The 11,565-nt window shown below is 46.6% G+C and overlaps 3 protein-coding genes and 1 non-coding gene across 7 annotated transcripts; 3 read left to right on the top strand and 1 right to left on the bottom strand.

Moving 5' to 3' along the window:
- Positions 1–18: 18 nt before the first annotated feature.
- On the top strand, positions 19–3,288 carry oct2 (organic cation transporter 2). The gene is made up of 10 exons (XM_037241450.1): positions 19–626; positions 778–881; positions 948–1,102; positions 1,185–1,353; positions 1,425–1,566; positions 1,764–2,136; positions 2,200–2,308; positions 2,380–2,492; positions 2,576–2,675; positions 2,846–3,288. Exons 1-10 carry the CDS (start codon positions 240–242, stop codon positions 2,886–2,888), a joined length of 1,695 nt encoding a protein of 564 aa, XP_037097345.1. The 5' UTR covers positions 19–239; the 3' UTR covers positions 2,889–3,288.
- Positions 3,289–3,941: 653 nt separating this feature from the next.
- On the top strand, positions 3,942–9,693 carry LOC119116051 (afadin). Of its 3 annotated transcripts, XM_037241154.1 has the most exons (24): positions 3,942–4,052; positions 4,142–4,334; positions 4,412–4,518; positions 4,588–4,709; positions 4,774–4,862; positions 4,935–5,000; positions 5,063–5,247; positions 5,320–5,465; positions 5,542–5,636; positions 5,720–5,991; positions 6,062–6,205; positions 6,370–6,568; positions 6,639–6,718; positions 6,874–6,960; positions 7,077–7,142; positions 7,218–7,291; positions 7,367–7,485; positions 7,550–7,717; positions 7,830–7,909; positions 8,002–8,145; positions 8,295–8,924; positions 9,003–9,104; positions 9,190–9,274; positions 9,380–9,693. In XM_037241154.1, the coding sequence occupies exons 1-24, from the start codon at positions 3,957–3,959 to the stop codon at positions 9,427–9,429; spliced, it is 3,399 nt and encodes a 1,132-aa protein (XP_037097049.1). In that variant the 5' UTR covers positions 3,942–3,956; the 3' UTR covers positions 9,430–9,693. The 3 variants fall into 3 exon arrangements, with proteins under 3 accessions (XP_037097049.1, XP_037097048.1, XP_037097047.1); XM_037241153.1 differs by having other exon boundaries at positions 7,610–7,717; positions 8,295–9,104; XM_037241152.1 differs by having other exon boundaries at positions 8,295–9,104.
- Positions 9,336–11,339, bottom strand: dusp23b (dual specificity phosphatase 23b). Of its 2 annotated transcripts, none has more exons than XM_037241433.1 (3): positions 11,186–11,339; positions 10,319–10,589; positions 9,336–10,231 (listed from the first exon to the last, which is right to left on the bottom strand). In XM_037241433.1, exons 2-3 carry the CDS (start codon positions 10,586–10,588, stop codon positions 10,046–10,048), a joined length of 456 nt encoding a protein of 151 aa, XP_037097328.1. In that variant the 5' UTR covers position 10,589; positions 11,186–11,339; the 3' UTR covers positions 9,336–10,045. The 2 variants fall into 2 exon arrangements, with proteins under 2 accessions (XP_037097328.1, XP_037097331.1); XM_037241436.1 differs by having other exon boundaries at positions 11,180–11,336.
- Positions 11,340–11,411: 72 nt separating this feature from the next.
- Positions 11,412–11,494, top strand: trnal-cag. Its single transcript has one exon. It is a non-coding gene; the product is annotated as a tRNA-Leu (tRNA).
- The last annotated feature ends 71 nt before the right edge of the window (positions 11,495–11,565 follow it).

Genomic DNA, 11,565 nt, shown 5'->3' with positions numbered 1-11,565 from the left:
CTACCACCGTACGTCATTGTGTACTTGTATGCACCGAGCGCCATCTTGCATCACCTCATGACGGAACAATCGGATTTGGGAAATGAAAGTGGATTCTTCACATAAATCAGAAGCCGGTAGAAGACACAATAAGGTCAATTTGAAAGTCGCTTCCCTTCCAGGAAGAAACGGAAAGTAAACACAAGACTGATAATAAATCAGGACTTTGAGCTGTCCCAGACTGCTCCCGATAAATAACCATGGCAGACTTCAGCGATCTCATCGTGCAAATCGGAGACTATGGGTTTTTCCAGAAGAAACTCTTGGTGCTGTGTTCCCTGCCGTCGATCCCCTTCACCTTTGTCCTGATGGGGGTGCTTTTTCTAGGAAATACGCCCAATCACTGGTGCGCCATCCCGGAGGCCGAGCGACTCCAGGAAGAGTGCGGCTGGACGGAGGCGGAGGTGAGGGAAGTCACTATCCCCCGTTTGGAAGTGTCCTTGAGCCACTGCGACAGGTTCGACTTGAACTTGAGTCAGAATACTTGCGGTGACCTGGAGCAACTACTCTCGTCCGACGGGAACTCTGTGATGCCTTGTGATGGGGGGTGGGCTTTCGATCGAAGCCATTCCACGATTGTTTCGGAGGTACTTGCCCCTGAATATCCCCGTACTGAAAGTACTTTGATGTGTCTGTCAGATACAAATATTTTTTGCAATGAGACTTCTGGAGACTTCAAGATTGATTCCAGATCCAGAGACATGCACCCGTCTAATCCAATCATCATCTGCCCCGCAGTTCTCGTTGGTGTGCGAGCGATCCTGGCTGGCCGATCTCAATCAATTCACGATGGCATGCGGGCTATTCATCGGTGCGTTCATCACTGGCTACATGTCCGACAGGTTGGACGTTTATTTTTGTAGAAATAATCCCGACAGATGAAACGTCATGATGTGTCCTTCTCGCAGGTTTGGCAGGAAGCCTTGTTTCATTGGCTTCATGATTTGCCTCGGCATTGCGGGCGTTGGTATCGTGCTGTCACCGTGGTACCCGCTGCTTCTGGCATTTCGCTTCCTGCAAGGCTTTTTTGAAAAGGGGGCATGTGCATCGTGCTATGTTCTGTGTATGTTCAAATGATTTTATTCCCTAAGCGGGATGGACGCAAAATCTTATTTTAACCAATCTCCAATTTGATCCAAAAACAGTGTTTGAGTTCTTCAGCTCAGAAAAGAGGAAATTTGTGTCCGTGGTGTGCCAGTCATTCATCTCCATCGGTATGTTGATCCTGCCTGGCTTGGCTTACCTTGTGCCCTCCTGGAGGACCCTGCAACTTATCATGATACTACCCTCCTTCCTCTTCATCCCATACTACTGGTAAGCATATTTACTTCAGTGCTACCTCCATCTTCAAATTCAGAGCATCCAATGAGGGTGTGTTTGCTCAGGATTGTTCCTGAATCTCCACGCTGGCTATTCTCTCAAAAGAGGAACTCTGAGGCCATGAGGATTGTGTCCGATGTGGCCAAGTGCAACGGGAGAAGATTGCCGCAGAACTACCAAGAGGTATTTTGCGAGGTTTCAAAACAGGTTCTGTGAAGGAAGTGGCCACGGAGATAAGAGTCTTACAGAGTGCCATTGGCAAGTTGCAAAAGAGATGGAGAAGCTTTCCAAAAGTATAGAAGTGTCCATCCATAACTTGTGATGAATTCAGCATTGACCCAATTTAAGAGTCTTGATCCAAATACGTCGCCACGTTTGATTCACTTCAGATGATTCCTCTGGAGAAGAAAAAACAACATCCTGTATCTTTTCTGGACTTGTTCAGGACACCCTTCATCAGGAGGATCACGCTCATTTTAATTTACGCCTGGCAAGTCAGTTTGAACAACTTGGTAGTTGGACCTGATTCCTTCCCAGATTCAACTATTTGCTTTGTCTGCAGGTTTTCCAGCAGTATTGTGTTCTACGGCCTGATTTTGAGCCTAGGGATGACGGGTGACAATCACTTTTTGGACTTCTTCATGTCTTCAGTGGTGGAGATCCCCGCGGGCCTCATTTTCTACCTACTCGTGGACAGAATCGGCAGACGCTCCCTCCTGGCTGGGACCAATTTAATCGGAGGCCTCGCCTGCCTGGCTGTGCCGTTCATTTCCCCAGGTAGGTTTGAAGTAACCTCTGCCGGCATATTCTTAATTTTTGTAATGGAACTTTTCTCTGCAGAGCTTTCCTGGTTGAAAAAAGCTGTGGCCTTCATTGGGAGGCTCGCCATTGCTACCACACTGATGACGCTCAATTTTGCCAACACTGAGCTATATCCCACCACTCTGAGGTAGGGAAGTGATGATTGTGGATGTTACTCATCAAGTTATGACTTGCATGTCCATGTCTCTTTTTGCATAGAAATCTGGGCACATGCGTGTGTTCATCGGCCTGTGACGCTGGCGTTATTGTGGCCCCGTTGCTGCTCTACAGGTTGGCCACCTTCTGGCAGGAGCTTCCCTTTTGTCTCTATGGTACAGTAGAACCTGATACCAGGTCCCATACATAAACCAATGAGGCAGAACCAGAAATCCTCTTTGCCTTTTGGTTGTTGAAGGGGTTATGTCGGTAGTCACCTGCGGCTTGGTGACACTGTTGCCGGAGATGAAGGGAGTTGCTCTTCCCGAGACCATAGAGGACATGGAGACTCTAAGACGGTAGAATTTCTTTACTGTTAATCTTCTTTGCCTTTACTGGAAGTTTGAAGGGCAGATTTTCTTGCTGGCTGGAGATGCCGGTTATAACTTTGTGGCTCGCATCTTCAGGGTGTGGCTTTCACTCGAACCACCTCTTGTGCCCGCTCATCCACTTTTGTGTCTTCTTGTAGGAAACAAAACCAATCCAAGGAGGAAAACGTCTCGATGACATGACAAGAAAACGGCGCCTCAAGAATATTTCGGCATCTTTCTGGATTTCAAACCCTGTTGGGATTTTGTTTATTACTTCGACAAATGAATTGCTAGGCTATTGTGGGAAAATTCTTGGCACTTGGGCAAACTCCTCCCAGGAAAATAGTCCAAATGAGCTTCGAAACGGCGAAGCTGTTTTGCCCATCTGACGTAACCCCTGCATCAAAGTTTGGCCGATGAAAACGGGCTTGTGAGGGCCCACTCATCTGCGCTTGGCACTTAATTTATTGTGTTTACGAGGCTTTTCCCTCCAGTGTTCTCAGAACAAATTAGGAGGTGCACAAGACATTGATGTATGACATCATCGTTACTTTCTCCTTGTGTCTATTTTAGAAGTACCAATAAAGTAAACTGTGAGATGAAGCCCAACATTTTTAGCATTTACTTTTTCCCTAAAAGCCAGACAACAATACCAGCGATTGTTGAAGTCTGTTTGTATACTGTATATCTAATTGATGCATGTTTTTGTTCAAGCTTTTGTCCCACTGAACGTTTACCCAGAAAAGACTGAGGGAGGCCAACAAAAGCTGCCCCACATACGCCGGGTCAACTGAATGGGACGACCTGTATGCATTAACTGCGCGAAGATCCCCGGTATGCGTGAGAAGTGGGTTCCCCATTATATATATATATATGTATAAAAAAATAATAATTTGAGGGCAACTGAGAAAACATTTGACAACGTGAGAGTCACGTGATGAAAACAAACTACGGTGGAACATTAAACATGTTGAATTTCTGCAACAGATGAACATTGGTGATTTAAATTCTTGCTGGAGGACAGAAATAACTTGCCTAAGATGTACGATTATTGTTTCCCCGCACATAACGAAGCTTCACTGACCCATTAAATGAGGGCAGAGGGGGCTTGGAGAGGGGCTGTGAAGAGGGGGTGAAGTAGGCAATTATGTTAAGACCTTGCAGAGGCGGCACGGACAGTTTAAAGCACAAGCAAAGGACGAGGACAGTTGGGGAAAGTTTGTCTCTCGATATCGGAAATTATCTTGAGGTAACTTTTGCTGGTCAAAAATGCCCACTGAGGAAGAACGGGAAAAGCTGGCCCAAGTCATCAGGCAGTGGAACAACAACAGACTGGACTTGTTTGAAATAAACGAACCAGATGAAGTAAGTAAACTGCCAAGAACTGTGCTAGCAGCACGTTAGATTTGACAGTTCGGGATTAGAATTGGTAACAGAAGCTTTGTCGTCGTTAGAATCTGGTCTTTCAGGGTGTGATGCGTTTCTACTTAGAAGATCCTTCCGGGGGAAACGTCGCTACCAAGTGTCTGCGCTTTGGAAGCAACGCTTCCACAAGCGAGGTGGTTGAAACTTTAGCTGAGAAATTCCGGCCTGATATGAAAATGCTGAGCACTTCCCATTGCTTGTACGAGATCCACGGCAATAAGGGTGAGACACTGAGTGATAGTCCAAAAGTGGCACCGCTCCGATCCGACAACTTCTTGTTTCTCTGTGTGCAAAACAAGAACGTAGACTGGACCCAGATGAGAGACCTTTGGTGGTTCAATTAAACTGGAACTCAAACAACCGAGAAGGAAGATTCGTGCTCAAGCAAAGCAAGGAGACACCCGAGGTAGTATCCGCCTACTACGTCCTTCAAGGAATAATTTTTCTGAAATGTCAAACCATGTGATCAATAAAGGAGAGCTGTCACGACAAGGAAAAGGGGGGCGTAATCCAAACCTTCAAGAGGACACTGTCGAGAAAAGACAAGAAAAACAAAAACAAAGTGTCTGACAAACCTGCTGATGTGGACCAGAACAGGTATAAAAAACGACTGCAATTAAATTTACGTGAAGACCCTTTACTTCTTGAAACAAATATCTAGGGTAAGTGAAAACCTAGCAAATGGCAGTCCAGAAACACCAGAACAGTGCACGGGAAAGAAAAGGCAAGGAGAGAGTCAGGCGGACACAAGTAAGTCATCTGTCTACAGGATGATAGCTTCGGGATATTTGACGTTGATGATTTGACCGTTGAACCTCACAGACAGTCCTAAGTCGGACTTCTTCGATCAACCTGGTTTACCACTTGGAATTCAACTTTGCGATCACTGTGAGTACAATTACAAGGTGATGGTGGTACTTGAGTCTTCTAATGCCCTTGTGACGTTTCAGCTGATGAGGCCTTCCTGATAGCGGTCATAAATTACGCCAATAGCTCCACGATTCACTTCAAGCTCTCGCCAGCGTACGCCCTCTACGCCGCAGGCCGCTTTGCACTGCGACGTCCGGAGGGGTCCGTTGGTGGGGTAACTTCCATCGCAGACAAAATGGTGGCTGTGACAAGCAAGGTCATTCAGGCAAGTCCAGGAACTGCCTCAATAACCTTTGATACGATTCCATGAAAGATGACCTGTACTATTCATCTTCAGAAGCAGCAGGATAACGTCGGAGCTCTTGCCTTCTGGATGGCTAACACTTCCGAGCTACTAAACTTCTTCAAACACGACAAGGACCTCAGCAAGCTCACGCAGGAAAGTCAGCTGGATCTGTCCTACCTTGTGCATAAAGCTTACAGGTAAGTGCTCGCTTGTCTCCCCGCACAGATTTGAATAAAATCCATCTATTTAGTTTTGGTCTTTCCATCACCTTAGTCACCTGATTCGGTGTATACAGACTGAGCTCAGAAAGAATTTGCCAACCTTTTTGATTGATCCTGAGCAACACGGTCCTCTTCCTGCTGGGATAGGTAAAGACATGCTGCAGCCGACACATCGCCAGACACAATGACACGGCGCTTCAGGTTTTACTTCCGTGTTGTTATCGTTCCAGAGATGGTACTGAACACTTTGATGAACACCATGTCGCTGTTGCGACGCTACCAGGTCAACCCGGCCCTCGCCATTCAGCTCTTCTCCCAGCTTTTTCACTTTATCAGCGCCTGGCTCTTCAACCGACTTATGAACCCTGACGCCAGCACCCCAGGCCTGCGCTCTCACTACTGGGGGGCGGCTCTCCGCCAAAGGTTGACCGGCATAGAGGCCTGGGCGGAGAGGCAGGGTCTGGAGCTGGCTGCAGACTGCCACCTGGGACACATCATCCAGGTCGGGTTTTCCTCCTCCTATATTTCATGTTTTAGCCTGAGTTGAAGTATTTCTTTCTGATCAAAAACAGGCAACATCGCTCCTAACCATGAATAAATACACCACACAAGATGTGAATGAAATCCAGAGCACCTGTTTCAAGTTGAATTCACTGCAGCTGCGGGCTTTGTTAAGCGGATACTTTTATGCCCCCGATGAGCCTCACATCCCAGCGGTGAGGCAAAGCGGCAGCGTTCTGAATGAGCTGCAGCTATTTGATGCTCTTTTGTGGAAGTACAATAATTCTACTGGCCATAAAAGACTGGATAAGATTCTCCTGGTCTGCGTGCAATCCTTCAGTCTGGATACGTTTTTCAGCTGTCTACAATCTTGCTGCAGGATTTGATCGATGGCGTGGTCACGGCCGCAGAGGCCTCAGCCGACAACCTGATTCGGCAGGAAGGCCGAGACGTCCAGCTGGAGGAGAACCTTGACCTCCCCCTGCCCTTCCTGTTGCCAGATGGGGGATATTCCTGCGACAAAGTGAGAGGAATCCCTCCAGGCTTTCGGGAGTTTCTGGAGCCTATTTGCCAGAGAGGTACCAGACAAGTAAAGGTTTGAATTATACAAAATAAAAGCACCACAGTTTTGTGACACTTCTTTCGTAGGTCTCTGCTATCTAACCTCCCAGCAGAACCCGAAAGGTGATTGGACCATCTTCTTTGCTGGATCAGGAACTCCATTCTTGGTATATATTACACAAGACATCAATCTGACTAATAAGCAAGCGGTGGCTATTTGTGTGCCTTTAATGAACCTGGCCATTGGAGACGTCCTTGCGAGTGTTCCTATTTTGAATTAAACTGTATGTCCCATTCAATTCATTTTCTTTCTCATCATGAGGACAACCCGAGTCAGCCAGAAACTGTTTCAGTCACCCTGAAGAAACCACTCAACAGTGGCATGGGGATCAGCATTGTGGCTGCCAAGGTAACCGTGGCAACCCTGACAAAAACATGTTCTCACAAATGCTCCCTGCACATACACAACCGCTATCTTGCCAAACGTCTGATCTGATTAGCATCCTCGTTGTAATTATGCCTCAGGGAGCAGGCCAAGACCACCTTGGGATTTACATCAAGTCGATTGTCAAGGGTGGACCGGCCGAGATGGTGGGTTCACACAAACCCAAGTCATTCCACGGAAGGGAAGGGCTGACATTTCTGAAATGTTTCTCATTTTTACAGAATGGTCTGTTGACAACAGGCGACCAGCTGCTCAGCGTGGACGGTCAAAGCTTGCTCGGCCTCAGTCAGGAAAGGTAGCTCCAGCTGACCCCAAAACCCTGTGAAGTTCCAGGAACCTTTTCCGCATTTTGAGCTTTTGTCTGGTTTAGGGCGGCAGCACTCATGATGGAAACCGGCCCAATTGTGACCTTAAGAGTGGCTAAGTTTGGCGCTAGCTTCCATGGCCTCAGTGCTCTGCTGGGCATTCCTGCCCCCGCTTGCACTGCAGGTGAAAACCATCAACCAAAATGGAATTGTTTGAAAATTCTGAAGACCACTTTCTGTCCTTGAAGGAAGTGATAATAGTCACGTTGCAGCTAACTGGAAGGAAATCCCTCTCTACGTTGTTGAAGATCCTGCTCAACTGGAGCAGAGGGGGGTTCGGCATGGCCGCGGGGGGACAAAGAAAGATCAGATCATGCAGAACAGGCAATTTTATCGCTCCAACCCCAACATGGCCGGTGGGTGACGTCCATTCTGATATTGCGATGAGTGTGAAATACGCTTAAGGGGATGTCACATAAACTGTGATATTTTTAGTATTTGATTTATTTTTCTCCCGACTTATGACAGATTTTGCCCTTGAGGACGGCGATGAGCTCGCCAAGCGAGATGTGCGAGGGAACAAGTCAGTTTCCAACCTTTGCAGTGATGTATGATTTGTTTTTCCCGACTTAACTAAAGATGCGCTCAGCACGGATTGTTTCTGGATGTCAAGCAAGGTCACCCTTTTGTCTGCTGTTAGACTTTTCATCCAGAATATTTGACGCTTCCGACCTCGAAATCTCAGGACAAGAACGCATCTGCATCCAGTCGACCGCAGCAAATGTTTCGGGTGTCTTTCGGGCCTTTGGGAGGACAGAATGCTGTTAACAAGAGGACCTTTATGGTAATATTTCAGCATGTCCATCTTGCTTTGTTTTTTAGAACAACTTCAAATGCGTTGATGCTAATGTAATGAAAAATCACAATCTATGCTTTGTGTTGTCATAGACTGAAGGCCTCAAATAAAAATAGTGTCTTCTCTTCCCTCTCCAGCGTCAAGCTCTTTCACAGGAGAACTTGTGCGTGGACACAGGGGGCCCCCTGCTGGATAAAAGTCAAACCATCTGGCAGGGCAGAAGCTCCAAAGGCTACCACTCGCACCTACCTATTCGCCCGAGCTTCTCCACCCAAAACATCCTCGCTGACAACTGCTGCCCGGTCAAAGGGCATCAAGGAACCCGCGCAGGGGTCTGGAGGACCCCTTTTTCACAACAGCCCATTCCGACGCCTTCCGTCCAGCCGATACGCATCGACATCCCTGTGACCAGGCCGGGCATTTCTCACGCCATTCCTCCACTTACCACATTCCAGCATCCTTCCTGTCTAGCACCGTTGAGGTCCAGTCAAAGCCTCCAAATAAACGGACACTTGACCCAAAGGTGTCCGAAACCTCCCGTCAACTACACTTTCCCCATTCCTGCTGATAAGAAGCTACCTCGACCCTCGCGACTATCCCAGCAACATACGGCAAAACCGCAAGTGAGCATCACTCCTACAAAGCACGTTTCCTTCCAAGAACCACTGAGCCAGCAGAAGCAGAGCAAATGTCCGGTGGAGCCTAAAGACCGGCGGAAACCGAATGAGATGACCAAACTGGACGAGGTCGAGGTCCTGGAGCAGGAGGTAAGGGCGCTTCAGGCCAAGGGCGAACTCAGCGCCAAGGAGACCGAGCGACTTGGCAACCTGAGCCTGGAGTGGCAGTTTCAGAAGAGGCTGCGAGAGATCCGGCAACAGGGAGAGGACGAGGACGACGAGGACTTGGATATGATGGTGGTGATACAAGAGCTGGAGAAAAGAGCTCAGGTAAGCGCATTCAACGAGGAACAGCTATTGTTTGTGGCCTTTTTTCAAAGAAACAAACAAGAAGGTGATACGTTTTGTCTCCTAGAAAAAGAAAAGTCCACCAGGAAATACAAACAACATTTTGGAAGCACAGTCCAAAGGTCTTGCCAACCCAAAAGATGAGAAAACAGGTACTTACTTCATTGGTGGAAAATCGATTTGGCTGATGAATTCATTGGGAAAACATTTTGCTTACTTTTCACTCCATATTTTATTGTCCTTTCCATTTTCGGCAGATAACAGATCAAGCGGACGGCGACAAGAAACAGCGATGTTTCCAGAGTGAGGAAAACTAGTCATTATTGTTTTGTATTTGCGGAAATCGAATCACGATTGCTTCTACTGTTTGCAAGCAGTCCCTGAGAACTTCCTTGTTTTGCTCCCCATAATGAAGTAACATATAAAGTTAAAAAATAAATTGATCCACAGGTGCCGGGAAGACAAGGCACGGAGGTTGTCGGCTCCCGAGAAGCTACCGTTCAAGGAGCGTCAGCGTCTGTTTTCTCTGACACCCAGTGCGTAAATGAAGGTTTAAGCTTTGCTAGTTTAATAAAAATAAAAAAAAAGGCCGTACTGTTATGTCAATACGAGTTTAGGCTTAGACCCATAAAGCATGTCAGACTTTTACTATGGTACTACAATTGATCTTATTATGCATCAATATCACTATTTTTTTGGTTTGATCACATTTAAAGTTTTGTGTCCTTTAAAAAAAATAAAGAGTTTCATTAGTGTTCATTTCTGATCCCGTTCTCCCAACACATTTATGATTCACCTATACATTGATATTTTTTTAACCTATCGTATTTTATGATAATGCAACACCAACTTCTGGCATCTCAAAGCAATTATAAATCGTTTTAGGGGGGATATCAATTACGTGACAATTGTCTCACTTTTTTTCATTTAACGCGTTGATAAAACTGTACCACAGCCTTCTCTTGGTCTTTGGTTTCGATGGAGCCCTTGCGCAGTCGGCGGATCTCATTGATGGCGTCGATGCCGGACATTTTTCTTGTCTTGACCAGGTAGCAGGCCAGCATGGTGCCTGTTCTTCCGTGGCCGTGCATGCAGTGGACGGCCACGCCCTAGAAGAAGGGGGTACAAGTGTCACTATAGCCAAAGCAAATATGGCCTTATAAACTGGACCCCTGGACCTTTCTGGAGTCTCATACCTCTCCTTTGGTGTTGGCCTCCTCCACAATGGCGAGGAATCTATCAATCTGAGACTGCGAGGGTGGCGTGAAGTCAACAATCTTGATGTGATGGAGCTGCAGTTTGGGACATGTATCATAATTGGGGGGTTTGTGCTCGCACAGGCACACCAGGTGTTGGATGCCATGGTCCAGAAGATACTGGTACTGCGCCGTCATCCGGGGAAAGGCCAGTCCTGCTACTTTGCCCGGGTCTACCCATGAGAAATTGTTTGGTGGAGTGGAACCCATTCTGAGAAGAAAGAAAGTATTAATTAAGTACCACAATTTCACTTGCCCCATTTGTAGGCATTTATTAAGGTTGCAAATTATAGTTGTCATTTAAACAAACTATCAAAGTGAGACTTATTGTACAGTACTCACCAATTCATTGATTTTTACGTGTGTGTGTGTGTGGGGGGGGGGGGGGGGGGGGGTCCTAAGTTATTAGCTGAAAAATGTGGATATGTACTATTTCGGAAGCGCCCTACTCGAGAATAAAATTACTTTCTAATGGAATAGTGGAATACAAGTAGCAAGAAACTACATACGTTCATGTAAGGGAAGGAACTTTGGGTAAACTTAGCATAAATCACTGCGGACCCACATTAACGACGCCGATTCAAGCAAGATGACATACTGGACCAGTACAGTAGCATACAAACATTTTAGCTAGACTGGAAATCCTCTTGCGAGAAAAAAAAGTTGAGTTGAGTTCAGTTAGCCGAGCTGAGAAACTTGGAAGACCCACGCACAAAAACGTAATACTGCTACATGCTAATACGATGGCTAACGTCAGGTGTCGAATGTATGGCACTCATAGACATACAAAAAATGACGTACATTTACCGTTATTTAGTGGAGGAAAGGGCGAATGAAAACTTGGTGGCGTCTTCTCGTCCCAAATGAAATGTGCGAGCACCGAACAAGACTTTCGGCGTCGACGTCCGCCGCTCGTTACATAAGGCTTGTTAAGGATTGCAGTACAGCATAATGTAAGCCGACCAACCCAAAGGCACACTGACCCATGGTTTTTAATGTTTATTAAACCTATCCGCCACGGGCGATTGCAACTGTCAGGATGGCCGAGCGGTCTAAGGCGCTGCGTTCAGGTCGCAGTCTCCCCTGGAGGCGTGGGTTCGAATCCCACTTCTGACAGCAACATTTTTCATTTTAAATGTATTGCTACTTCTTGTGTGTGTAAGATTTATGCCTAAATAATGTATATT

Source organism: Syngnathus acus, chromosome 22 (genome assembly GCF_901709675.1).
Source record: "Syngnathus acus chromosome 22, fSynAcu1.2, whole genome shotgun sequence".
Classification (NCBI taxonomy): Eukaryota; Metazoa; Chordata; class Actinopteri; order Syngnathiformes; family Syngnathidae; genus Syngnathus; species Syngnathus acus.
The sequence above is the reverse complement of the archived record's forward strand: the minus strand, read 5'-3'. Positions and strand labels throughout refer to the sequence as shown.